This window comes from Trachurus japonicus, chromosome 24, assembly GCF_045865225.1.
Source record: "Trachurus japonicus isolate A0001 chromosome 24, Traja_1.0".
In the NCBI taxonomy this organism is placed as follows: domain Eukaryota; kingdom Metazoa; phylum Chordata; class Actinopteri; order Carangiformes; family Carangidae; genus Trachurus; species Trachurus japonicus.
Window position 1 is genome coordinate 20382867 of NC_140930.1, and position 26864 is coordinate 20409730.

The window sequence follows — 26864 nt, forward strand, 5'->3', positions numbered from 1 at the left end:
GTGCCCTCCCCTGGAGCTGTGACACCCTCAACTCCAGTCTTCCTGAAACTGCCAGTTTGAGCCTGCCATTGGTTCACAGCAGTTTGAAGGCAGAAAAACTCTGAAATGCAATTTTGCACTTCCTTCTCTGCTGATAAGTGCTCTAACACAAGAAAAATGCCACAGGAACATGTGAAAAGCTCAAAAAACACGATTTTCACGGGAGTGGGTCTTTAAGGTAAATTGAGCCACCCACAAAAAATGCATTTAAATTAAAAATAAGTAAGATTAGCAAGAATTTTGCATTCTATCCAATGGGGGGAATCACAATGTGTATTATAAATCACATTTTTTATTGTAGATCTGTTTTTTTATGGAGTTATCAACCTTATCAGTTTCAAGTGAAATTTGTTTGCCAGGCCACTTTTCACACGCTTCTCCTCAGCAGGCTGGATATAAAGCATTGTCCCATCCACAACAGCAACCAGAGACCACTCAAATCAATTGTTTTTTTTTCAAGTACAGTTGTAGCAACAATTTGAAATCATTTACAGCCATTGCCTGTTAAAACTTAAAAAGCTAGGAGGCTCAAACCTTAACTGGCTCATTTTACCTGATGGCCCAATTTACCTGATGTCACCCTACATACGTCATTAATAGATAAGTTTAAATACAAATCAAGATTAAGCGTTATGTTGTTGTTAAATATTATTTTGTACAACAGGGTTTACAGTTCAAAGCTGATGTGCTATTGTTTTGAAAGGGTAACCCGGAAGTGGTACTGGGGCCCCGGCTCTCTTCGCGCTGATTGGCTGCGGGCACGCTGCTGCTGCTGCTGATGTGGTGTTCAGAGGAGAGCAGACCCGGTCGGCCGATTCAAACAGATTCCTCGGTGGAAAAGTAACTTCTCCTCATAAAAACACAATGCCTTATTATCAGACTTGGGAGGAGTTCGCCCGCGCGGCAGAAAAGCTGTATCTGACAGACCCCATGAAGGTGAAAAAAGGCCTAATTTTTACAGCGTGCTAGCTCGTTAGCCGGTTAGCTTGTTAGCGACGTGACTGTGTGTGTGTGTGTGTGTGTATGTGTGCTAACTTAGCTGCTGCTGGTGTTGAAATCCTCCGATTCACTGGTTTGTGTTGTGTTTCAGGTCCGAGTGGTGCTCAAATACAGACACTGCGACGGTAACCTCTGCATCAAAGTGACCGACAATGCCGTGGTAAGAACCGGAGCACATCTTGTTTTAATTAGTGATGATACCGACGGGTGCTAGTGAAAAAGTTAGTTATAAGTTTAATGTGGAAATAGATTAACGTTAGCTTTCTGTACCAGTTCCAGCTGCTATCAATTGATATTCATCTGCACTGAAAGACATAATGTGAAAGATGAATTAAGATGATGGTATACGTATCCACTATGTGTTGATGTTACTGTATGTAACATTTTAAGTCGTGGTGGGCACTAAATGTTATTATGGAGGACACTCAACTCTAACGTTAATCACACGTTATTTATCAGCAACACTCCTCCAACACACTAGCAGCCTACCTGCATTCATATTGAACACTGTTTTTATTTGGTGCTTGATGTAAAATAAACCAAGTTATCAGTTTGATAAACAAGGAATTGGAACAAATAACTAATGGGTGACCTACCTGTTATCAAGTAAAAGTGTAAAGACCACCAAATCATTAGGCTCCATTTTTTGGGAAAGATGAATTTGTGTACTAAATAGATTTCTGACAGACCAAATAGGTTTTTTTCTCTGTTACTTATAACAAATATTTTGAGTCAAGATATACACAGATTAGAAGAGTAGCTCTTTTTCACAGAATACATTTTGACGAGACGCAGCAGGAAAATCTGGGCGCAGCTAAAGACATTAACAGTCTCTTTACTCCATTTAACCTCCTGACCCAGTCACAACAATAGTGTCTGTCCCTTGACTGTCCACTTGAATAGCATGTCGTCGGTGTGATTGAATTATCAGTGACCTCACTCACTTGTTGTCCCCACCCACTTAGACGTGTGACGTTTCCTCCCTGATACCAATTCCAACAACACCTGAATTTGTGTATTAACTGGTAATTGAGAACGGATCTAACATCACCGCAAAAACATACATGTAGACCAGTAATCCTGCAGGGTGTGATATTGTTATCATTGTTGTGCAGAAAGACTCAATTTAAGAACTTAAAGCAGAAGTAAGCGATATTTTTGTGTTAATATAAATCTTAAATAGTTATATCTTCCGACAGCAATCACTTACATAGAGTGTTTGGACCGAAACACGGGTCTGTCAGTCACTCTGCTCTGAGCCGAGGAGAAAACTTTTCTCGTATCCTACAAGTTTTATCCAATGAGGAGAGAGAACAGCATGAAGGGCTGTGTGTGCAGCCAATGGATGCGCGTGAATGTGGTGACATAGGGACGAGGACTGTTATGGTGCGTTCAGGGCAGCCCGTAACTCGTGTTTTTCCGACCTGTGAAGTCGTACCAGTTCGACCTGGTACGAGTTCACGGGTCGAAAGTTACGAGTGGCCGTTATAGTGACTTTCACAGGCAACAGGTCGGAAAAACACGAGTGGGTTGCCTGGAACGCTACAAAGTCGTAAGTTGTGACTTGAAGCTGTAATTTACGGTTTCAAAAGCCTGCCTGGAACGCAGCATTAGCCAAAACGACCGGATCGTTTACTTCTGCTTTAAACATGAACTAATAATTTGGCTGTCAGTGATGTTAATGAGTTTCTCCGAGGGATAAATTAAATATCTACCTACCGGTATAACACTGGAATTGGTACCTAGACATGTTTTCATGCTGTTTTCATGCTGTGGTGTCACTTTCCAAACTGTCCTGTCCAGTTTCTATAGTACCATGTTTGTAACTACTGGATCAAAACGTTTTAAATAATTCTGTCTGTGTAATGTAACAGTAGCTCTCACTGCCTTCACTAAATCGTCTTATCTGTACAGTGTTTACAGTACAAGACAGACCAGGCCCAGGATGTGAAGAAGATCGAAAAGCTCCATGGGAAACTGATGAGACTCATGGTGTCCAAGGAGACGCACAGTGGTTCCATGGAGACGGACTAACATGCTCTGGCAGCGCTGACCTAGAGCACCTGGACTGAGTTCAGAGGACATGGGGATTGTTGAGAGCCCAGTGCCATGGGAGTACGATGTGGAGTCTGTGAGATGAACGGTGGTAAAGAGGGAGTGTGATGACATTGATCTGACCACCTGAGCTGATTTAATACTGTCAGAGATGTGATATATATAGTGTATATATTTTATTCTCTCAGGATTTTGTTTTTTTAATGATACATACATAGTCAGTAAAAATTCTACCATTCTGCTTTTTTTTTTCATTTCTTGTCAGGCATTTTGATCACATCCTTGATGATATTAATTTAAAGTAAGGTAGGCTGCTGGGAAGTTTTAGACAGTATGAAGATGGGAGAATGAGAGGGGTTGGAAGCGAACGGGACAAAATATACAAAAACTACAAATCCCCTGCTGCTGTTTAAGCAGCCTTAGCACCTTGATTATGTTAGAGGATTTTTAGTGTCAGTTTCATAGGGGATGAAAAGGACGGCCGTTGAAGCCGTTGCATGTCTCACCTATTTACATCTGTGTTGCTATTTTTGTTTTTCGTCATGGACTTGGTGGAGACATGAGCGTGAACGAAGCAGGGCTCTTCTGATGTCCCAACAACAGTGTGGAGAAACCCACTATCTCTATGGAGACCCCCACACAAACACCTCCATATGCCATTTCTTATACTGAGAATGATTACGTTACAAGTTCAATAAATGTTTATTTACCCCAGCACAGCTTGTGTCTCTCTTGTGTTTATCTCTTGATGTATTATTGTATTCTGTTAAACAATCTGAAATGGTCACATACGGAGAAAAAATTCAAACCAACTTAAAACTTTTGTCTTTCTTTTTTTACTGATTACATGTTGGTTCCTTTTTAAATGATTTTTTTTTTTTTAAACTTGGTCAGTAATTGTGAACATTTTTATAGAGCAAAAAATACTAATTTAAGAACACATCTAATGAATATTTACTCTGTACAAAATAAATACTGGATGAGAAACAGGGTGATGATGAGATGGTTTCAAATAGTATTACTGTATGGCTGAATATTTCATTACAGCAGCAACTGTCTCAGTAACTATACAAACATCCGTGTAAAAAAGCAGCATTTCTAGTTTTTCTAGTAACATTAAGTTACACACACGTCCTCCTATCCCATGACAGGTTTCATTCCTCTCCAACCACCACCAAAAATACACATGATGTGGACGATGACATCCATCTGAATACAAAACCTAAATCTGTCGCCCTGTCGTTGCTATGACAACAGAGGACTAGAGCGCCGGAAGGACTCGAGGGAAGGAAGCTCCGTTTCATAATCGAACGGGACCCAGAGCTGTAAGGACACAGGACAGTCAGTGTTCAGGGTCCAGTGGGATCTGTCTAACGTCGCAGCGGCAGCACAACAGGTAACACTATCAAAAACAACTCTATTGTGTGTTTATATCGTTGACTACGGACTTATTTTTTGACTTACGACACGTCAGAAACACGGCTGGTGAACGGGAGATATATTAACTAGGCGGAGTGGTCAGGTTTACATTACAATGTTGGACCGAGTCAAGTTGTGCGATGCTGCCGTCTGGTTCACACACATTTCATACAACAGTTTAGTTTAGCTTGGCTGCATACATACACACACTTACCCAATGCTTAAAAAACAGTGTGCATGGAAGTAGTAGGACTTTTGGTCGTGTAAAGTTGACAACATGTTAACTTATTGCTGTAGCCATGGTAACGTCAGCTAGCTACGCGTAGAGTAAACGTTTTTAAAGCTCATGTGTTTGTAAACGTCTGCCCGTGGCGCGTAGCCTACTCTTGTTTATGAGGCAACAAATAACAAATACAGTCTAACTCTGTTTCCTCTCTGACTGTTGGTGGAGGGAGGGAGGGAGGGAGGAGGTTTGTTAATGCAGGCTCCGCCGGTCTGTTCTAGAAAGTAGCCCTGTATTGTATTGTGTGTACAGGCAGTTGACAGGTCGTTGAACCCCGGGCCCAGTGAGGAGTACACATCCTCTCTGTATGCAGGCTGTCAGTGTCCACACTCACTCACTGAACTGCTTTTGGGCGATTCCACCAAAAGAGTGCCATTTCTGTCCCCAGCATATTAAATGTATAAAAACATGTAATAATATAATATAAATTGGGGCGGTGCGTGGCGCAGTGGTTAGAGCGGCCGCCCCATGTAGAGGCTACAGTCCTCAACGCAGGCGTCCCCGGTTCGAATCCCGCGTCGGGCAGACATTTCCTGCATGTCATTCCCCCCTCTCTCTGCCTCCCCCTTTCCTGTCTATCTCACTGTGCTATCAAATAAAGGCAAAAAGGCCAAAAAATATACTTTAAAATAATATAATATAAATTGCATTTAATTAATAAACAAAGCACCATACACATGAATCACTGTAGAAATTAAAGATATATAATTTTTAATTACTATAAAAAGGCTTTCAAAGCACTGAAACATAGCCTTTGTTGCATGTCCCCAGAGCCAAACGCTATAGTTTACCACAATGCATTATGAATAAAATCCTTCTAAAATCTCATTTTTTTTGCATATTAGTGTGACTTAATATTATATCTACACTTATATAACATTTTTTAAATTAAAACCTAATTATATTTTGGTTAAAATTCACATTTTAGTCCCGTCCCCAGGTTTTCACTCAGTGCTGTTACCGGAACACATTCTACACTCTAAAAGTTTTGGACCATTCCACCAGTGACATGTTCTGCTGGAAGTGACATCATTTAGGTCTTCTGAAAGTCATGGGAAGACCAACATTAAATTCTGTAATTTATTTTTCCTGAAATTGAATGATATTGTAGCTATGTCAGGGTCCGTCACTCTTAAAACTCATTCCTGTTACCTAAATTATCTCTAGACAGTGTTTGTTGATATCAAAAGTAAAATATTCAATTAAATCCTAAGAATGTGCTCTGTGTGCTCAGGCCATTAGTATAGATGCTATTTGGCTGGATTTCACACAATTGCTGATTTTATGCTAAAAACTCATTGCTGTTACCCTCATTGCTGTTACTTTTTCTTCAAAAATGCAATGATAAAAGCAGCAATAAATTAAATAAAGTAGCCTGAGATTGACCAGTACTCATTTTGAATGAGTAAATGTGTATATTAAAAAATTCTATACTGAAATGGGATGAAAAAAGAAGTTTAATTTTTAAGAGTTACAATGAGCAAATGGCACTCTTTTGGCGGAATGACCCTTTTAATGTGATAGCTGTGATATAAAAGGTCCAGGTAAGTTTGGTAGCAGTGTGTGTGTGTGTGTGTGTGTTGCAGCTCTCTTTGTCATGCAGGTCTCAGTATAGTAGTCCAGCAGCCTGGTCAGCTTGGTCTTTACTAAGTCCTGTCACCTGATCACCACCACAACAACAACACTTAGGCCTTTGTTTGGCTGCTCCCACATTTTCACTCTAAACTCATGACTTATAAAATCGTTAAACCCTACACTCAAATTACATCAGTGGTGGAGAAAGTCACACCGGTAAGTAAGTAAGTGTTGTGCGAAGTCGGACTGCTGTTTCCCATTTACCCATAATCATTTATAGCTCATCGCCAGTAAATGTGTTACTGTTCTACCCAGTCCTGTGGTATATAAGTCCTGTGTTGATGTCACTTGATTCAAAGATAAAAAATTTGGTTGCTTATTTTGAAGCATACCTGGATGGTTGACAGGTGTGTCAGTGGAGGTGTCGTCCTGCTCACTGTGTGGCTTGATCTTTCAGATGGATGCAGCATCACAGCACTTCCATATAGATAGATACACAGAGGAGACACTCCAGTCGTCCAATTGAGATCCAAGTGATTGGTTAGAATGATGATCACCAGGAGCTTGCTCAAACCACTCATGTCACCAGACGAAAGTAGCATTAAAAAGGCTGAAAAGATACAAAATGACAACATCTTCAAATACCCCAAAAAACAACTTCATTAAACTCTTGTTTTTCAGGTCACAGTGAGAATTCTCTGACTTTTCTACTTGTTCTATATCCCCCAGAGAGAAACTCCTCAGTCTCTAAAACAACCAAGCATGCTTAACTGTCTCTTATCCTCTCTGCATCTACAAACTGCTCTCTGTCTTCAGTGTATGCTCATTCCTTAAAGATGCATTCATTACAAAATGATGGCATATTCATGATAGATTAAAGCAGATATCATCGGCACGGCCGTTTCGGCTAATGCTGTGTTCAAGGCAGGCTTTTGAAACCGTAAGTTACAGCTTCATGTCACAACTACGACTTGGTAGCGTTCCAGGTAACCCGTAGCTCGTGTTTTTACCGTCCTGTTGTCTGTGAAAGTTCCCTGTAACGGCCACTCGTAACTTCCGACCCGTGAACTCGTACCAGATCGAACTGGTATGACTTCACAGGAAGGAAAAACACAAAGTACGAGTTTCCTTGAACGCACCATGAGTTAGCAGCCCCCGCCCTTGTCAGGCATCAATTGGTCCTCGTGCTACGTCACCACATTCACGCGCATCCCTTGGCTGCACACACAGCCCTTCATGCCGTTCTCTCCCCTCATTGGATAACACTTGTATCCCACAAGGAAAATTTTCTCCTCGGGTTACAGCAGAGCAGAGTGACGGATAGACTCGTGTTTAGGCTGAAATACTTCATGTAAGTGATTGCTGACGGAAAATAGGACTATTTAGGACTTATATTAACAAAAACATTCCACTGATATCTGCTTTATAGTGGGGCGGATTAGCTAAACAATCGTTCACTTTGTGATAAAAGCATGAAATTTGGTGGATGTGTTGGTGAATATGTTTCAAACAAATCTGGATATTGGGCCACCTCAAAAGCGCGCCCTTGTGGCCGTGGCAGCCATTTGTTATGCAAATAAATGACTGATATAAACTGCCCTTTTAATAATACCAACTGGTGATGTATTGTATATTGTTGGAAAGCCTGATTAGTCACCTTTACAACGAGGTACAGCTTGTAAGGATCGTGCATTCATGGAATGAGCAACGGGGCTAAACGTGTGGGTAGCGCACCCCAAAAATGTGCATCCCCTGTGGGGCAGATTAGCTCAATAAATCACAAGAATTGTTTATTTTGTGGTAGAAGCACAACATTTGGTGGATGTGTTTGTGGATATGTTTCAAACATTTTTGGTTTTTAAGGACCCTTAAGATGTCTACTTAAGATTTTTGCTTGTTGCCTGGGTCAACTAATGTTCCATGGGGGTTTTTTGCTGGTCATTTTGAATTTATGTCCGCACGAATGGCGAAAACGCCAATTTTCATAACTCCTAAACCAGACATCATACAAAGACAAATGAACACACTTTTTCATATAATTATGACACCAGGAATCAAATGGAAAGGTCACTGAGATGGTAAAACCACTCTTTATCAGAGAAAAATGAACTCTCGTGTAGTATTTTAGTATAAATTACTCAAAAAAAAGTTCGGAAATGTTTTTTCAGTCCATAATTTCTCCCTTTTAATAATTCCGGTTGGTGCTGTCTTTTAGACCGATGGAAAGCCTGATTAGTCACCTTTCCAACGAGGTACAACTTGTAAGGGTTGTGCATTCATGGAATGAGCAACAAAACTATATGGGTCATTCCATGAAATTTTTGGTAATAATATATATTAATTATTATAAATATTTACCAATTTATCGGTGTCCCCTGATTTTATGTCAACCCTGTTACCCTAACCAAAAAACCCTTGAAAAACAATGGTACATCCCAGATTTGACATGATTGACAGGAGTTTGCATCATCTCTTACCCAGGATGCTAACAGTTCAGTAATAAGTAGCTTTCTCTCATCTCTTATGTGCTATTTTTGATGTTTTTTCAAGGTTGGACCGGGGGGGACAAGCATATAACGTCAACCCTGTTACCACTTTTTAACATATAAGTCTAAACAATTTTCTATTTCTCATAATATAATCGATATCTACAGGTAATTACCTTTCAAAGTACACAGTTTGCCCTTTAGCTAGCATTTATTTCAGCTAGCAATGGGCAAATTAGCTTTAAATAGTCAACCCTGTTACTGTCAACCCTGTTACCTTTGCAGTGTAGACAATAGAATGTGTGTCCTGTCATCTATTACTCTTGTCAACCCTGTTACCATAACTTCAACCCTGTTGTTGTCATTAATTTGATAAAAATGGTTTTAAAAAACTGAATTTCAACTGTTACCATTATAGACTATATAGACTATATATAGAAAATATTCTCAATAATCTCTAATTAGAAATACTGTATATTGTAAAGTTTATATCGGTAACAGGGTTGACAAGATTAGGAAAACATTAAAACTATAATAAAATATTAAAGCAGATATCAGTGGAATGTTTTTGTTAATATAAGTCCTAAATAGTCCTATTTTCCGTCAGCAATCACTTACATGAAGTATTTCAGCCTAAACACAAGTCTCTCCGTCACTCTGCTCTGCTGTAACCCGAGGAGAAAATTTTCCTTGTGGGATACAAGTGTTATCCAATGAGGGGAGAGAACGGCATGAAGGGCTGTGTGTGCAGCCAAGGGATGCGCGTGAATGTGGTGACGTAGCACGAGGACCAATTGATGCCTGACAAGGGCGGGGGCTGCTAACTCATGGTGCGTTCAAGGAAACTCGTACTTTGTGTTTTTCCTTCCTGTGAAGTCATACCAGTTCGATCTGGTACGAGTTCACGGGTCGGAAGTTACGAGTGGCCGTTATAGGGAACTTTCACAGACAACAGGACGGTAAAAACACGAGCTACGGGTTACCTGGAACGCTACCAAGTCGTAGTTGTGACTTGAAGCTGTAACTTACGGTTTCAAAAGCCTGCCTTGAACACAGCATTAGCCGAAACGGCCGTGCCGATGATATCTGCTTTAAATTCCACAGCCTGAGATGACACAACATAATTTCTTGTCATTTTAAACTTTCTTTGATTCCTGGCTACTTAAAAAATAGCAATTAAATATAGTTTAAATTTTAACTTTTCAAAGTTGCAAAGTTACCAATTTCATGGAATGACCCATATGTGTTGGAGCGACCAATTTATTTATACTAAAATACTACACAATAGTTCATTTTTCTCTGATAAAGAGTGGTTTTACCATCTCAGTGACCTTTCCATTTGATTCCTGGTGTCATAATTATATGAAAAAGTGTGTTCATTTGTCTTTGTATGATGTCTGGTTTAGGAGTTATGAAAATTGGCGTTTTCGCCATTCGTGCGGACATAAATTCAAAATGACCGGCAAAAAACCCCCATGGAACATTAGTTGACCCGGGCAACAAGCAAAAATCTTAAGTAGACATCTTAAGGGTCCTTAAAAACCAAAAATGTTTGAATTATCCACAAACACATCCACCAAATGTTGTGCTTCTACCACAAAATAAACAATTCTTGTGATTTATTGAGCTAATCTGCCCCACAGGGGATGCACATTTTTGGGGTGCGCTACCCACACGTTTAGCCCCGTTGCTCATTCCATGAATGCACGATCCTTACAAGCTGCACCTCGTTGTAAAGGTGACTAATCAGGCTTTCCAACAATATACAATACATCACCAGTTGGTATTATTAAAAGGGCAGTTTAAATTAATCATTAATTTATTTGCATAACAAATGGCTGCCACGGCCACTAGGGGGCGCTTTTGAGGTGGCCCAATATCCAGATTTGTTTGAAACATATTCACCAACACATCCACCAAATTTCATGCTTTTATCACAAAGTGAACGATTGGTGTAAAATATTGAGCTAATCCGCCCCACTATTAATGAAATGCAATTAAGGTCATTTTGGCAATCTGTTAACAAATGCATACTTTTATTTACACATTTTCTTTATTTCATATACAGAGGTTTCAGAAAATACTCAGACCTCTTCAGCTTTTTTATTTAATGTTAAATGGATAAAATCAGTCTACACTCAACAACCTATAATGACAAAGTGAAAACATGTGTTTTTGCAAATTGATTTAAAATCAAAAAGTGAAATATCTCATATAGAAAAGCATTTAGATCCTCTGTTGCATATAGCTTACCTCCAAATTATGGTCAGGCCATTCCTGTTCACTGAAATCATCCATGAGACTTGACTGAAGTCCACCTGTGGCAAGTTGAATTGGTTGGACATAAAGGTGCATGCCAGTGTAGCTAAAGTGTCACAATTCACACTACTATGTCAAGACATGACAAGTCAGTAGACCCCTTCAATGAAACTATGGTGAAGTAGATCAGTTAAGGATAGAAAACCATCCCAAAAAAAACAGACTTAATCAGGGAGGCCACTCCTAACAGAGCTGAATAATCCCATTTTAATGTTATTCCACATTTTATGTTGTTAACTGTTTTCTTGTCTGTACACAACCTCCATTGCACATCTGCCCACATGTGAGGGTCTTGGGTGTTGTTATGATTGCTAAAGCACTTTGAGACAATGGGCTATAGCAATAAACCTGCCTCACCCTGCCTTCATAAAGCCTGTGCAGAGATTGGAGAGCCTGCTGAAGGATACTACATCACTACATCAATCAGACGTTAATGGTAGAGGGGCTGAATTGAAGCCACTTTGAGTAACAGCCCCCGGGAGCCTGTCAGGACTCAGAGTACAGGAGGGGTAAGATTCGCTGGTTTAAAATGAACCTTTTGAGCAGAACCCGAATTCTTGAAATTTGACACAAAAATTCACTTGTACTGAAGAATGAATTAGGTTTTGGTGAAGTCACTGTGACCTGGCTGACATCTGTCTCATACTTGTGAATGTCATATATCAAGAGCATCTGGGGGAATTACATCTGGCACAAACAGTCACTCAGACTCAAGGATAAAATGATAAGTCAAAAGCTCAGTCAAAGTTCAAATATTGAGGCCATGGTGACCTCACAAAACACATTTTTGGCCATGACTCAAGGATTCACAGAGTAATTATGACAAAATTTCACAAAAACTGAATATTCTCTGTCATGCCCTCACTGTACATATCCCTTTGTTGTCTCCTCCATCACTGTGCCGGTGTAGACGCTGAGCAGCATGTTCACAGAGGTGCTGTTTGGTCTAGTGATCGGAGGTCTCATCTTCTTCCTGGTTCAGAGGAGCAGGAACCAGGTTCTGAAGGTAGACGACGGCTGGTGGGGGGCTGGAGCTCCACCCGATGGAGAGGAGGACATCACCATCCATCCATTTAGAGTTACCACCAGTGATGAAGAGTTGGAGGTTAGATTCCTTTATTGATGGTCAATCCATAGCATTCAGTCACTCTAAACAGTCTGAGAGGTTACAAGAGCTCTCACATCTCCTCTGCTCTTTTCTGACAGGACCTGTATAGTCGGATAGACCGGACCCGTCCCGTGGCCTCACTGGAGGACAGCCAGTTTAATTATGGCTTCAACTCCCACTATCTGCAGAAAGTGGTCTCCTACTGGAGAAATGACTTCGACTGGAGGAGACAAGTCGACAAACTCAACCAGTACCCCCACTTCAAAACCAAAATCGAAGGTGAGGCTGCACAGGTTGACACATTCAAGAAGGAGAAACTGTCCTATTTCATATCGCTCCTAATTATTGAACTGCCATACAGGCATTGACATCCATTACCTGCATGTGAAGCCCAAGAGGGTGCCAGAGGGAACTAGTGCTATTCCTCTCATAATGGTTCACGGTTGGCCCGGCTCCTTCTACGAGTTCTATGGGTTGATCCCACTGCTGACAGAACCATCCGACCCAGATGACCTCGTGTTTGAGGTGGTGTGTCCCTCCATACCGGGATACGGCTTCTCTGAAGCATCACACAAGAAAGGTAAGCCAGAGGGAGGTTTGATAGTCACAACTCTTTACAGAAGAAAAATGCAATATGTGTTTTTTGTCATTAGATCCATGAAGTTATATAGTTCAGCATACAGATCAATCAGGAACAGGGTATAAAAATGAAAAAAGCATCGGAAGCTGATTACTTGTAGGTGGAATCTGCATCTGAGTGTCAGGTTTAAGGCTTACAAACGCAGATTGCAGATCTGAGCATGTTCAAGTCAAAAGCTCATTCAACAAAGTGAAAAGAAAAACATCTTGTATTTGGGGAGAAGCAAATTCCCAACTGCTGCAGCAACAAGATCAAAATCCAAAACAAAAGGCAAACACAAGAACATGAGACACATAAGGGTGGTTCAGACAATCCCAGCAGAGGGAGACTGAACAAGGACAGGAAGTAAAACCCAGAATAACAAAGTAAAACAGGAAATCAACAGAGGTTCTCCAGCTGAGTAAAAGATAAAAGACAATACAGATTAGGCTATGTAGGAACATTGTAGGACATGGTACATTAGATCATTTTACATTTAGCCAAGTATAACGTAGGTGTGCATGCAAAGATACAAGGTGAGTGATCAGGCCTTTCCATTCTCATAAAGCTGTACAGTCAAATCTTCCCCTCTCTTTGTAGAACCTACATTGTGTCAAACCAAAATTTCTAAGTGTGTGTGTGTGTGTGTGTGTGTAGGCTTTGATTCGGTATGTGCGGCAAACATCTTCCACAAGCTTATGAAGCGTCTGGGGTTCCAGCAGTTCTATGCTCATGGAGGAGACTGGGGCTGGCTGGTTACCACCAACATGGCTCAGCTGGACCCCAAGTAATACACACAAACACAGTTTTTACAGTGCACAACCATGCCTTTGGTGCAACTTCTATATTTATGAATTTCTGTACACTTAAATGATGTGTACGGACATCAAATGCCTTATGTTTTCCCTGAGGATTTATTCTTTTCACACCCCCAGGTCAGTCAAAGGCTTGCATGTGAACTTTGCCCCCCCCTCCAAGCCTGGTCTACCCATGACTCTGTCCATCCTGCTCGGCCGTCGCTTCCCTAAGCTATTCGGCTTCACTGACGTGGATATTGAGCGTCTGTACCCTTGCATGGAAAAGCTGGTGGTGGAGTCCATCAAAGAGTCTGGCTACATGCACATCCAGGCCACCAAGCCTGACACCGTGGGTAAGAACCTGGGGCCCATTTGCAACTTACAACATGAGATTATTTTCTTTTAAGTTTTTTTTTTTACAGTTTTAACTGAACGAAGAAACAGGATGCTGGCAGGAAATAATTAAGCAGCATCCCCACAGAGGAAGCTTTTAGCTGTTTTTTTTATGCTACCATGATCAAAGTCCTTGTAGTTTACTCGATCGGCTTTAGTGGATTTATAGGATTGAATCTCAAATGGTCAGTACATCAATATCTGTTGTGATACTGACATTTACATACAAATAATGTCATTTTCCTAACAATGGAATTGAAAGGGCAATTAAGGAAGTGGGACAAGTCTCACGATCAATTTATTTACTATGATTTGTGGAAAAGTGGTGGGATTCAATAAGCACAGCTTCTTCTCACTCCTTTTTGAATATGTATGATTATGCTTTTGTGTTTTTGTTTCCAAATTTTGTTCTTCAACTTGTTTATGTTAGGGTTACATACTGTATGAAGGAACGACCTGAAATTGTGCCAGATTTTGTTTTACATGTTTGAAATACATATTTTAAAAAAATTGATTGATCTCCAAAATCCATTAATCAAAAGATTTGTGGCGCTGCGTGTCCCTCAGGTCGGGGACTGAATGACTCCCCCGTGGGTCTGGCTGCCTACATCCTGGAGAAGTTCTCCACATGGACCAGCCGTGACTTCAGGAACCTGGAGGATGGAGGTCTCACCAGGTAAGGGGGGGGGGGGCAGAAGGAAGTCGGTGCTGGTCATGTCTTCATTTACATAAAGATATTAATATGTTAAGTATTTTGTCATTGTATCATTTTAAACCTTGTTGGTGCTTTGTGTTGTAGGAAGTTCTCCTTGGACGACTTGCTGACTAATGTGATGATCTACTGGGTGTCTGGATGCATCATCTCGTCCATGAGGTTCTACAAGGAGAACTTTGGAAAAGGCCTCGACCAGCCCCACTCTAAGTGAGTGAAAACAAGTGTGACCAGCAGATTACACTGAAAAAAAGTTGTAGCTTGGGATTGGTACCAATCACAGTATTGATAAGCTCCAACCTTAACAGTGCTGTTATCGGTAGTGGAGTAGTCATGTTAAAATGTTATCTTGCGTGTTTACCCCACATGGTCAAATATGTTTCAGCTACTCTCACAGAAAACGAGACAACCTCTCTCAGCGGCTCACGCTGACTGCCTGCTTTGTCTGTCAGCAAAGGGCAGAGAGGCAAAGCTGGTTTTCAGATATATGCTTGCGGCAGGATGGAGGAGAGAGCTAAACTATCCAAAGTGTGGCTCTACTTTACAAAAGTCAATGCAGACACAACATGCTGTCACAATTGTGACAAATGTATCACATGCAAGGCTGTCCTTTTCTTTCTTAAAATACTATCTTTTTTTATTTTAATTTAGAAGAAAGTGATATATCGTAAGTTAAATCAATATATTTTGTCAACAAAAAATGATCCATAAGAATGTTCCAAATTAAGCAATTCATGTTTGTTTTTTCTTCTTCAAAAGTATTGGTAAGAGCACCGTTAAAATACCAGACCAATAAGCAGTATGTAAAAGTAGTAGTACTGTTAAAATCTTAAAAATACCAATCCCTAGTAGTGGCCATTGCACAGACATCTAATATTGAATTTCTGGATGTTCTGCACAACACCCTCTCTCTAAAACTGCTGTCAACCCATCGTGTTCTCTTCATAGGATACCGGTTTATGTTCCCACCGGCTTCGCCTGCTTCCCCAATGAGTTGATGCACACACCCAAGCTCTGGGTCACGCAGAAGTACCGTAAACTCATCACCTACACTCCCATGGCCCGTGGCGGCCATTTTGCTGCCATGGAGGAGCCGCAGCTGATGGCGGAGGACATCCAGAAGTTCGCCAAGACAGTGGAGAAGAAAAAGAAACAGTAGACAGTGGACAGACGAACAGGTGACTGAATTAAAGTAGAGAATAGAGAATAGTGGCGATCAGCAGAGAAAAGAGAAAATAGTGGTGATCGTTGAGCAGTGAATTACAATCGTCTTACCAGGGTTAAGAGTTGTGGTGCTTAACTTTCCTAACAGATGTAGCCTAACAAAGCTTTAAGTGTCAGTGCAGTTGAAAGTCTCCTACTGACCTTCACTGTGTTTCTGCCTTCCTCACAACAAGCCTCGTGGTCTGGAGAACAGTTTGCTTAGCAGCTGCAGAAGGGAGAGGTCAGGGGTCACTTGATGTTGTTGTGTTGACGGCATAGACAAGGTGCCAAGCATTCCTTTAACTACTAACACAAAACATTTACTTTACTGAAGACACAACCATCATGCTACATGTACATGATTGCCTTAATCCTTCAATTTATGCTTGATTTTTAAGTGTTTGTAACATGCGCCAACTGTACATGATGTCTCATAGATTGACTTTGATTTGCACAACCCCAACACTAGAAGCACTGCATGCTTATATCTATATAAGCCTCTGTTAAAGCACCAAAATTAATTTCTTTTAAAGGTTTTTTTTATATTCAGTACTTTGATATATTAAGAAAAATGTCTTCATGAATGGAATATGTTATGTAAATGATTGGAAATTAACTCCAAGATTTGCAGATAAATTAACGGCAGTGTGTGCTACTATTTCAGGATGATGACATTTTATTTCTGACCAGTAAAGCTGAGAACTGAATACTGAGCAGTGCATTGTCGATCTGTTACATCTTCAGGGGTGTCCACAAAGTAAAAGCAAGTCTCATGTATTTTGTATGGGCATTCACCATGCATAATGTTTTTTGACGTTCATTTTATAAAGGAAGTTAAGAAACCCAGATATAGAAGCATATTACTGCCACGCGTTATAACAATATATTTTCATGGTATTATGACAAACAAACTTGTCACATTATAGGTTTTACAATATAATCTTATTATGTTATCATGATCATTGTGAAAAGCCTGACTTAAGTTATCTTTACCACAGTAGTTATTTGTATTATTTGCTGTTGCTATAGCAATCATTAGCGCCATCCATCAACACTGTACTTCCTTTACTCACCAGGTGCTGTCCCCACAGGTGGGGGGTGGGAAAAATCCTCTTTTTTTGTTTCTAGTTTGATCTTGTCTTCTGACTTGAGCGTGCTAACCAGCTAGCTTTGTACTGGTTGGCTCATTTAGTCACTGTATGATGGACACCTAAAGAGACACGTAGTGCACAATGATAGAACAAGATTGTTTTTAAAGGGCCTTGTAAGTTAGCGCTAGCATTGGCAGCTGTTTACTTATTGAGTGGAAACCAACTTTAGTGTTAAGCGTTGTGCTAGCTCTGGACTGGTTGGCTCATTTGGTCACTGTACGAGGACACATTGTAACTTCATATTGTAACAGCTGAACAGGTTATTGGGATAACTGAACAGAAGCAGACAAACTGGTGACAAGAATTTACCATAACATGATGGAGAGACAAGTGATAGAATAAGAGAGAGGGGTTAAGTTAGCATTAGCACTGGCAGCTGTTTACTTAGTGGAAACCAACACAAGTGTCTTTATCATATCTTTTCTTCTACTTAAGATAGCATGTTGACCACCTAGCTAGCCCTTAACGCTCTCCTTGCTTTTTTTTGGAAAGTCACAGCAGCCTCCAATCTGCCTTGAAAAAATGGTGCTCTGTTATGATTGTGTTATAACTGCTTGCCTTACAAACACAACAATAGTTGAAGTAGCCTACTAGTCCAGCAGACAGCACCACCAAGACACCACGTTCAGCGAAAGAGAAAATTTACAGCCCCTTTTACATGGTCTTTTTCAACTACTATTTTACGTTAAAAAAAAACACGTTTTAATCTGGGTTTTGACTGACTGCTGGATATGCAGATATGAAGTGATTCATGTCTGATTTATGATGATTGTGGTTTAACAAGATAAAAGACTGCCATTACAGTTTCAGATGAAATTCAGTTGAGCACCTTTTGGATGTAAACAATCTGGGACCAAAGATAAACTAAATGAGCCTAGCATTAACCTACATTAGAGACAGTTAGCTTCAGTTGAACAGCTGGTAACAGACGCAGGGTTTCATTCAATTCTGGACAGATGTGGTTAACTTGCTGGAATACCCTGGAGGTATCGTGCATGTGCCCAAAATGCTACTGGTGTGTTGCTGCTCAGAGAATCAGGTTATCTGCCCATGATGATGCATTAATTTGCAGTCCAACAGTGAACAAAGATGCCACAAATGTTTCCAACAAAACCTTAAAGCATTTCCGCCTCTCTTTGTTAATCTTCAATGTCGCACTGTCCCGGGCCTCCCACCCCTGTCCAGCTTTTAGCAGAGCTCTGAGATTCCCAAGCCCCCCAAGTGCCCTGGCTCGGCACACCCTCCCACTGCTTCACTCCCCCAGGCCCGACTGCCTGCTTGCCTGCTCTTCTTGGCAGTCAAACAGCCAGGGGAGGATCAGGACGACCGGGCTGCTGAGATAAGGACCATATGAAGTTCCCCACATTACCTCACCCGATAAGGAAACAAGCAGAGAGAAACAGAGAGGCAGAGAGAGAGCGAGGGGGTCAGACTAGGAGGAATTCTCTGGATGGACGGTGATGCGCAGAGAAGCAGCCAGTGACTGTGGTGTTTTCACCAGTTGCCTGAGGGTCTGAGTGGACCTGGGGTTCCACAGAAGTCTGGTGAACTTGGCTCGGAGGTGCTGGAAGAGAGCAGTCAGTAGTAGTAGCAGCATAAGAAATGAGTGTGTTCAGCCTTTCTTGAGAATAGATGAGTAATCTCAGCTGTCCTTGATCCAGGTTTTGAAAATCTTGATAAGATTTAAAAGATGCTCTCTGACCAGATGGAAAGATGACTTCACACTGCACATTCTGTTGCCTGTTTACCAACGGACTTAATAGATGATTGTCTGTTGTCTGACAACAGTCTTTAACGCAAAAGCAAACTTTCATCCAGCGATAAAAGTGGACTGAGCGTAAGCAATTGAAGTTCTCAATCCTCGAGGAAGAGGATCTACTTCCACCACTTCGGCAGCATCCATGGCGGTTAATCCTCTGGAAGGTCTGATGATGGTGGCAGTGAACCACCAGCTGGTGTCCGGCTCCACAGCGGAGCCACAGAACCAGGAGCCGGGTGGCGCGGGCAACACAGCATCCCTGCACCGACACAGGCAGAGCACACACGGTGGCCGGGAGCCCAGGAAGTGGGTGAGTCTGAAATAGATATCAGATAGAGTCCAATTAAAAAGCCTCAGAGCATGCTTGCATTTACATTTATATATAAATACAAGAGGATAATAAAGTAGAAATTGATGCAGGATACAGTTCCCGCAGCTGAAACTGAAGTGCAACTCTGGCTTCAGGGATGGATCTGCTACTGCAGCAATAAATAATTGTGAGCAGCCAGGGGGATCTTGCACAACCTTCATCATAACCTCACAAGACCAGAAAATGTGAGAGAAACCAACTGTTTGAAATTGGCTTTGTTTGTTAAACTAGTCAAATGTAATCTCGTAAATCCTCCATTAAAACCATCGGACATCAAGCTTCTGTACAGAGGAAAAGCAAGAATTTGCAAAACTTCCCAACCGTGATACATATTGTACATATTGTGCTTGTTTTCTCTGCAGCAGGATAAGTGAAGGATGAAGGATGCATCAGGTCTTCATCCATGATTTAATTAGTTTAAATATTTCTGGCAGTCAGACAGGACTCCCTGACTCTTATTTATGTAGTTTGATGTAGAAAACTGAGGGTGACTGTGAGTACCAATATGCGATGAATCTTTGCGTTAAGGGTTTGATGGAAACCTTAAAAGAACTCATTTATACAAGTTCTAGTTATAAAGAAGACATGTGGATGATGCACGTGTCCGTATTGTTGCCTGTTCTCTTGTACACGTGCACATTTTTCATTCATGTTGTAGATGTTTGAGACAGAATATATGTCAAGATACTATAAGCAGAATCCACTGAGATAAAGTAATAATGAAAGAGGCTTAAATGACAACTCATTATGTTGAGTAAACAAATAATCAAAAATTGTACTTTTCAACACTCAACTGCAGACATACAACGTGCACTGCACCAGGATCCAAATCCAAAAGTTTTCCGAGTTAGAGTTAATTTTGTTTTCATGTCATGTTTGTACCTAATCACGTTGTGTACTTCAGGTACAGTCAGTGTGTGGGACCAGGTCAAACTCCGGTTCCAGCTGTGGTTCTGGGGTCCAGTCCAGGATGCTGAGGAGTCATCACTCCCCAGAGAACGCAGCACGAGAGAGGAGCCGAGTACGCAACCTGAGGCAGGCCTTCCACAGTCTGCAGGTACAGCACACAGACGGTATACCTCATGTCCACCAGCTCATTCACAATGCCTTCAGTTCATATGTTGATCATTTTTATTTTGCATTCAGTGAAATCTAGTGTGGAATAAAACAAAAGTAGGCTCACTTGCATTTCCAGAAAAAAACAGTTCTACCTACAGTATACTCAAACATTTAAATATGATTTAATATGAACACATTCATGTGTGGAGAGCTGAATTCCAGCTGATCCACCCTCCATGTCTCTCTGCAGGCTGCTCTGCCTTCAGTCCCGCCTGACACCAAGTTATCCAAACTGGATGTTCTGGTTCTGGCCACCAACTACATTGCCTACTTAACAGAGACACTGGATCAGGGAGGGATAGTGGCTGAGCACACCCTGCCCTCCAGACCGGGTGGATACCTGCACCCTGTTAAGGTGAGGAGGGGAACCAGTACATTTCACTGGCTGTTACTGATATACATTATATACAGAGATGATAAGCCTCAAAATCAAATTCTAACAGAATTTAAATGACACATTGACCTGCTGGTAAAGAGCAAAGACACTAACAGATGTATTTATACTTATTTATGCTAATGTGATATGACCTTCAGATAGCTTGCCCATTTAAGTTACATAAAACTACCATGATAACATTGAAACCACCATTATTGTCTTAAAGGGATAGTTCAACATTTTGGCAAATTGGCCCATTGCCATAATCCCTATAGTCATAGCAGTAGGTTCGTTACCTTTAATTGTCGGTGCAAGCTATTTTTAGAATGGCAGAGCAGAGCGGCGAGCTGCTCAGAGCTACGCTACGGAGGCTCATGGGATTTCTTGGTTTCTCTCATCAAACTCATCAAATACACAATCCAACAACTCCGAAACGCTCTGGTGGACAAGTTGTGACCTGCACATTCACCACGCTATGAGATAATAACAGAACGTTATGAGACAGAGTTGTTTTAGAGGTAAATGCAGAGACTGCTTGATGAAAAACTGTCCCTGAAGGCAACGCGCATCAGCCGTTTTGTATGAGTTTACCTTGATATAGTTGACAGTTGTTGAGTCATTGTTAATGTAACAAAGTGTAGACAGCCTGTTCAGTGGAATGGTTTATAAATGATATTCTGTTAGTCTTTACATTAACATTACACACAGAAGGTTTTCAGTTGTGCAGGATTAATGATATTGTATTATTATTACTATTATATGTTATTATTATTTCATCAACTCAGTGAAATGTCTGGTAACATATTGTTCTTTTTCATCTACCCAAATGGTCTTGACATGTTGTGGTATCACCTCAGAAGTGGCCCATGCGTTCCCTGCTCTACTGTGGCAGCGTTGGAGAGCTGCTATCAGGGATCTCGGCCAATCAGATTCCTCCACCTGGACAGGACGGGACACACCCTCTGACACCCACCTCGGGGGCCAACAAAGAGTGATAATAGAGCTTGTGATGTAACTTTCGCTGTGTTTCTTATCTAACCACAGAGCTTCTATTCATGACAAAGGACACATGAGAGCCAGTTTGGTTTCCCGGATACATCAGCTGAATATAGTCTGGCAGGTTTCGGTTTATCTTAGTATGAAGGACGGGGCTCTACATGCACATCTGCAAGGACAGTGGCCAGCTGGTGGAAAAGACATTAAATTATAAAAGCTAATTATGTTTGTAGTAATTTCATTTCAAATCCGGATGAATAGAAAAGTTAAAGTTTTGATTTGCTGTGTGTATCTACATGTACAGGCAGGATAGTGTTGAACATATTCCACCATGTGCACATTAGACAGCAGGTTGTCAGGACAGGATTTAACACAAGGAAATGAAAAGGCTGCTTCACTTGACTAATTATGCCACAAATCACTTCATGGAGGAACAGTGTGTAGCCTATTATCTTGATTTAAAGGTTTATTTGGTGTTTTATTTTCATGCTCACTGTATGGAAGAAGAGTTCAATCACCTGTGTGCTCTTACAGAAAAATAAAATCTATCTTCTTTAGGTTCTCACTTTTATTTAGGAGTTTGGGTGTGTGTGTGTGTGTGTGTGTGTGTGTGTGTGTGTGTGTGTGTGTGTGTGTGTGTGTGTGTGTGTGTGTGTGTGTGTGTGTGTGTAAGGAGGTGGGGGCAGACAGATTAGCAGTGAGGGAAGGATTGTTGTGGGAACATGGCAGACTGCAGTAATGACCACTCTTCTTCATCTAACACCTCCTACTATAACACAAGCAGGGCAGAACAACCTCATTGGCTGCAATAGACCTTTAACTGAGGCATTTCAGTTTAAGAAAAATAAAAGAAATAAAAAAAAATTCTTACATTCACCTAACTTGTTCTACATTTAGTCACCTAACTGGAACATACCACCTGCTCAATGAGTACCTACAGGGGGGTGGGGTGACCTAAACACTATATACACTGCAAAAACTCAAACTAATACCAAGAATATTTGTCTTATTTCTAGTCAAAACAAATCTCATTATTACTTAAAATAAGACTCATCACATTAAAAGCAGCTTGTCTTTTAGACACGTTTTACTTATTTCAAGCATATTTTCAAATCTGATAGTGGATCAAGTTTTTCTTCCTTATTACAAGCACAAAAATCTTGCTTTCACTGGCAGATTTTTCTACTTATTTCAATGAAAATTAGTTTGAAACAAGTGAAAATTATCTAAAAACAAGTTAATTTTTAGGTGATGAGTCTTATTTAAAGTGGAAAGAGTTTAGTTTTGACTAGAAATGAGACATTTTGACAAGAAATAAGACAAATATTCTTGGAGAGTTTTTGCAGTGTACCACGTAATTGAACCCATGCATTCTTCAAGAAAAGAAGTCCAGTTGCTTTTTACTACAACTCCACAAGAATAGAGTGGGCATTCAATTTACATCATTATAAGTGCACAAAGTTGAACCATGCGTCATTTCCTTCAGAGTAGTTTCATCATTATCTCTCCACAGGGTAACGGCCCAGACTCAACCAGACACACCTGTTCCCCCACTCCCTGACTGATCAGCTGATCGGTGAAAACAAACATACAGTATCTCAACCCCCGGCTGAATAATGAAGAACCTGAGGAACGAATGGAAACATTTGACTGGAGTTGTTGATGATACAACATGTGAGGAGTCAGAGAAGAGAGTGGGGCCTTCACACTGAGAATCTACGACAACTGAAATTCACATTCAAAATGTGTAACTCATTTTTAAGAGCAGTAAGAGTACAGAGAAAAAATATGTATAAAAAATGATTTATAAAAACATTCAGATAAAATAACTTGAAAAAAAGAAGTAATAATTCATAGTGATTTTAGATAGCATTACAGATGCTGTATAGAGCCCAGATGTTGCACAGCATTGTGACCTGAGAATAATTAAAAGCTCAATTCCAAATCAAACCTATCATGAAACCATCAATTGAATCTTTTTTCTGGTTGTGGACATTTATTTCCACGATGGCTACATCTACGTGACAGTAATTCAAGATTTCAAAGCATCTTTTTGTTTACATTCTCATGATGTCACTCAAATAGCCATCTTGATATTTTGCTTATTTTTGTTCATAGATAAAAATAAAAAAAAAAGGAGTGTGAATAAATCCAGTTGAAACGGTTGGAAAGCCAAACATGATCACAGTCTGAATGAACAACATCTTGAGATAAAAGAGAGCCAGTTTCCAGTGTCCTCCTTGTTTCACAATATTTGTTGTTCCACTATCTTCACCCATAATTCACAGCGTGTGTTGCTTTGCTGTATTGTAATTGCAAAAATAAGAACTCAACGCTGAGGTAAATCATGCCGATAAACATGTGGAGTGGATAAGAGAAACCTTCTACAGACCAGAGGGAGCAGACTCACTGAAATCATCTCGTCCTTGAACTAAATGGGCTCGGCTCCACCAGCAACAGCCCTGTGTTCAAGGCTAGCTCTATAAATTAGCTTTAGAGTTGGTGGGGGGTCGGCTGGGGGGCGGGGGGAGCTCCCCATTTCCCGTGTGCTGGTGGTGATGACTAATTTGGGTCTGCTGGAGTCTGACTACTAAGGCGGAGGTTACAGAGGGACAGGAGAAGCAGCCAGGACTGTGACTGGGCCTCTGAGGAGAGCAGCACACTGAGCTCAGAATAGAAACCACAGGGAACTAAACTACATCCAGAAAAGAAAAAAAACAACTTTTTAATGATTTCAATCTGTTACTGGTCACCGTACTGTTGTGTGGTGCATTTATGGGCCTTTATTTTATTGATTGGACATCATATTTTGCACAATCTTTACTTTTTTTTATCTTCCCCATCAAGATACAACTCTGTTCTTACACTGTTGGGTCCAGCTGCTGTCAGAGCTCACAAACCTTTACTGCAGCATTTTGCATCAGCTGATACTTTTTGCTGGGTCACTGGGATTTCCTGGTAATAAAGAATTAGAGTCTGGAAGTACAATAACAAATGCATACATACAATACTAGTTTTCAGCTTCCTTTTGAAACAGGCTGTTTCTGCACTTCAGTTTAATTCACAGGAGGAAGAAGAATCCTGGCTCATTCTTTAATAGATCTGTTTCTTATTTTTTATTGTTGCAATGAATGACATCTGAATTTTCAGGTGCCAAGTACAATAACTTTAGTTGTGTCTGAGTTGAGGAGTAAAACATTTCTGTTTTTCCAGTTTTCACATGTCTTTAGGAAAACCCTGAAGTTAAGTCTCACCTGGCTTCTCGGGTAAGATAACGGAGGGTTACGTGGTCACATGATAATATTCCTGAGGGAAGTATAATGTCAGGTGAAAGGTCCATTTCTAACTCCTATCAAATCATACAACTAAATATTTCCCATATTACTGTAAATTTTATTAATTTTCTCCTTGACAAACATGTAAGTTTGTTTCATCCATACTCAATGCAAACATTTTTAAATTGCTTAAAATTTGCAGTGGGGGGCGGTGCGTGGCGCAGTGGTTAAAGCGACCGCCCCATGTAGAGGCTACAGTCCTCAACACCAGCGTCCCCGGTTCGAATCCCGCATCGGGCGGACCTTTCCTGCATGTCATTCCCCCTCTCTCTGCCTCACCCTTTCCTGTCTATCTCACTATGAGCTATCAAATAAAGGCAAAAAAGCCAAACATATATATTAAAGAAAATTGCGGTGGGACATTTTTGAAAATTACTGAACTTCATATATTACTGTAAAAGTGCTGTAGAAAGGAAAAACAAACAGAAATATTTGGTTTGACACATGCTTAGTTTTGGGTAGCAGGGATCCTGGAGAACCTGCCACAGTTCCTCTGTGGATTTTCAGTGTTGGTCTCTTCATGTGAGATCAGCTGGACTCCATAGAGATCAGGTCTCTGTGGGGCTCAGAGCATCTGCTGCAGGACTCCTGTGGGAGCATCTCTATGTGCAGACCATACAGCTGTGTTAAAGTGTGTATTCACACCAGTGCTCCCATCTAAAGACTGCTATTTATGCCACTGGAAGCGCTTCAAGAAAGCGTGTTATCCAAAGTGTCTGCCCCCTCATCCCCTCATGTTGGGAGATGATCAACATATTTTCTTTATCTCCTGCTCATTATGGCCGGTACACGCTGATTACAGGCCTGGATTTATGGATCTCTGAGGCCACACTCCTCCTCCCCCACCCTCCGGCTTTGGCTGAGTCTCTCTTGCTGGAACTGGGCTGATGTCAAGGGAGAGGACGACAAGGAGGAGGAGGACAAGTGGAGAGGAAGGAGAGAGAGAGAGAGAGGAGAGAACAGAAAATAAATATCAGAGAAGAAAGGAAAAGAGAAGACAAGAAGACAAAGGAGAACAAGTCATAAAGTCAGAAGAGTGGGAGGAGAGCAAAGAACAGTGAGGATACGGACAAATTATTAATTCTTTAGTTCAGCGGAGCAATGGTAATGTTATAAATAAATCACACCTGATGTGTCCTAGATTAGATTATTGTTAACAGTTATAAAACTAATCTTGGTTCACCATCACCCTTAGGAACCAGGAAGTCTTTCATTTACTTTGCCTCTCTGTCAGGTCACAGAGGTCAAACTGATGCTTCAGCTGGAAAACTTCTACTTCTACTACTACTACTTCTTCTAGTAGCACAAACACTTAAACCTAATCCAACATTATGATGTCACAGTGAAGTTGACCTTTGAACTTGACATCACTTTCATTCATTTTATCCGTCGTCTGATCTTCAATCTGATTCATGTGAAGTGAAATTTGGAAAAGTTCACAGAGATAAAGAGTTCTTGTGCAAATCATTCATCAGAATGAACTTTATCTGACTGGTAATGCAAATTTATTTAGTAAAGAGGAGATGACCAAGGACAATTGATGATAATGTTTCAGTTTATATAGTATGTTACTCCATCCATCCATCCATCCATCCATCCATCCATCCATCCATCCATCCATCCATCCATCCATCCATCCATCCATCCATTATCTAGCCTGATCATCCTTGTAGGGTTGTGGGGGCTGGAGACAATCGCAGCTGATGTAGGGTAGGGACACTGTATGAGAGAACAAGGTTGTTGGAGCCTGT

At 40.8% G+C, this 26864-nt stretch overlaps 3 protein-coding genes across 4 annotated transcripts; all 3 read left to right on the plus strand.

Moving 5' to 3' along the window:
- Positions 1-834: 834 nt before the first annotated feature.
- Positions 835-3810, plus strand: srp9 (signal recognition particle 9). Its single transcript, XM_085770956.1, has 3 exons — positions 835-975; positions 1130-1198; positions 2953-3810. Exons 1-3 carry the CDS (start codon positions 904-906, stop codon positions 3070-3072), a joined length of 261 nt encoding a protein of 86 aa, XP_085627082.1. The 5' UTR covers positions 835-903; the 3' UTR covers positions 3073-3810.
- A 568-nt stretch (positions 3811-4378) lies between these two features.
- On the plus strand, positions 4379-16718 carry ephx1 (epoxide hydrolase 1, microsomal (xenobiotic)). Of its 2 annotated transcripts, XM_085771502.1 has the most exons (9): positions 4379-4489; positions 12086-12280; positions 12382-12562; positions 12645-12863; positions 13560-13689; positions 13838-14052; positions 14660-14768; positions 14892-15014; positions 15753-16718. In XM_085771502.1, exons 2-9 carry the CDS (start codon positions 12098-12100, stop codon positions 15961-15963), a joined length of 1371 nt encoding a protein of 456 aa, XP_085627628.1. In that variant the 5' UTR covers positions 4379-4489; positions 12086-12097; the 3' UTR covers positions 15964-16718. The 2 variants fall into 2 exon arrangements, with proteins under 2 accessions (XP_085627628.1, XP_085627627.1); XM_085771501.1 differs by lacking the exon at positions 4379-4489 and having other exon boundaries at positions 12036-12280.
- Positions 16719-18587: 1869 nt separating this feature from the next.
- On the plus strand, positions 18588-22335 carry tcf23 (transcription factor 23). The gene is made up of 4 exons (XM_085771193.1): positions 18588-19227; positions 20192-20344; positions 20597-20761; positions 21640-22335. Exons 1-4 carry the CDS (start codon positions 19060-19062, stop codon positions 21775-21777), a joined length of 624 nt encoding a protein of 207 aa, XP_085627319.1. The 5' UTR covers positions 18588-19059; the 3' UTR covers positions 21778-22335.
- Positions 22336-26864: the final 4529 nt, after the last annotated feature.

What these genes read in the sequence shown, in the direction of transcription:
- srp9 (XM_085770956.1), top strand. Translation starts at nt 904, where the DNA reads ATGCCTTATTATCAGACTTGGGAGGAGTTCGCCCGCGCGGCAGAAAAG. An exon ending in ATCTGACAGACCCCATGAAG is followed by an intron (nt 976 to 1,129) that starts GTGAAAAAAGGC and finishes GTTGTGTTTCAG; the next exon opens with GTCCGAGTGGTGCTCAAATA. An exon ending in AAGTGACCGACAATGCCGTG is followed by an intron (nt 1,199 to 2,952) that starts GTAAGAACCGGA and finishes TTATCTGTACAG; the next exon opens with TGTTTACAGTACAAGACAGA.
- tcf23 (XM_085771193.1), top strand. Translation starts at nt 19,060, where the DNA reads ATGGCGGTTAATCCTCTGGAAGGTCTGATGATGGTGGCAGTGAACCAC. An exon ending in GCCGGGAGCCCAGGAAGTGG is followed by an intron (nt 19,228 to 20,191) that starts GTGAGTCTGAAA and finishes TGTGTACTTCAG; the next exon opens with GTACAGTCAGTGTGTGGGAC. An exon ending in GATACCTGCACCCTGTTAAG is followed by an intron (nt 20,762 to 21,639) that starts GTGAGGAGGGGA and finishes GTATCACCTCAG; the next exon opens with AAGTGGCCCATGCGTTCCCT.
- ephx1 (XM_085771502.1), top strand. Translation starts at nt 12,098, where the DNA reads ATGTTCACAGAGGTGCTGTTTGGTCTAGTGATCGGAGGTCTCATCTTC. An exon ending in CTTCAAAACCAAAATCGAAG is followed by an intron (nt 12,563 to 12,644) that starts GTGAGGCTGCAC and finishes ACTGCCATACAG; the next exon opens with GCATTGACATCCATTACCTG. An exon ending in ATGGCTCAGCTGGACCCCAA is followed by an intron (nt 13,690 to 13,837) that starts GTAATACACACA and finishes TCACACCCCCAG; the next exon opens with GTCAGTCAAAGGCTTGCATG.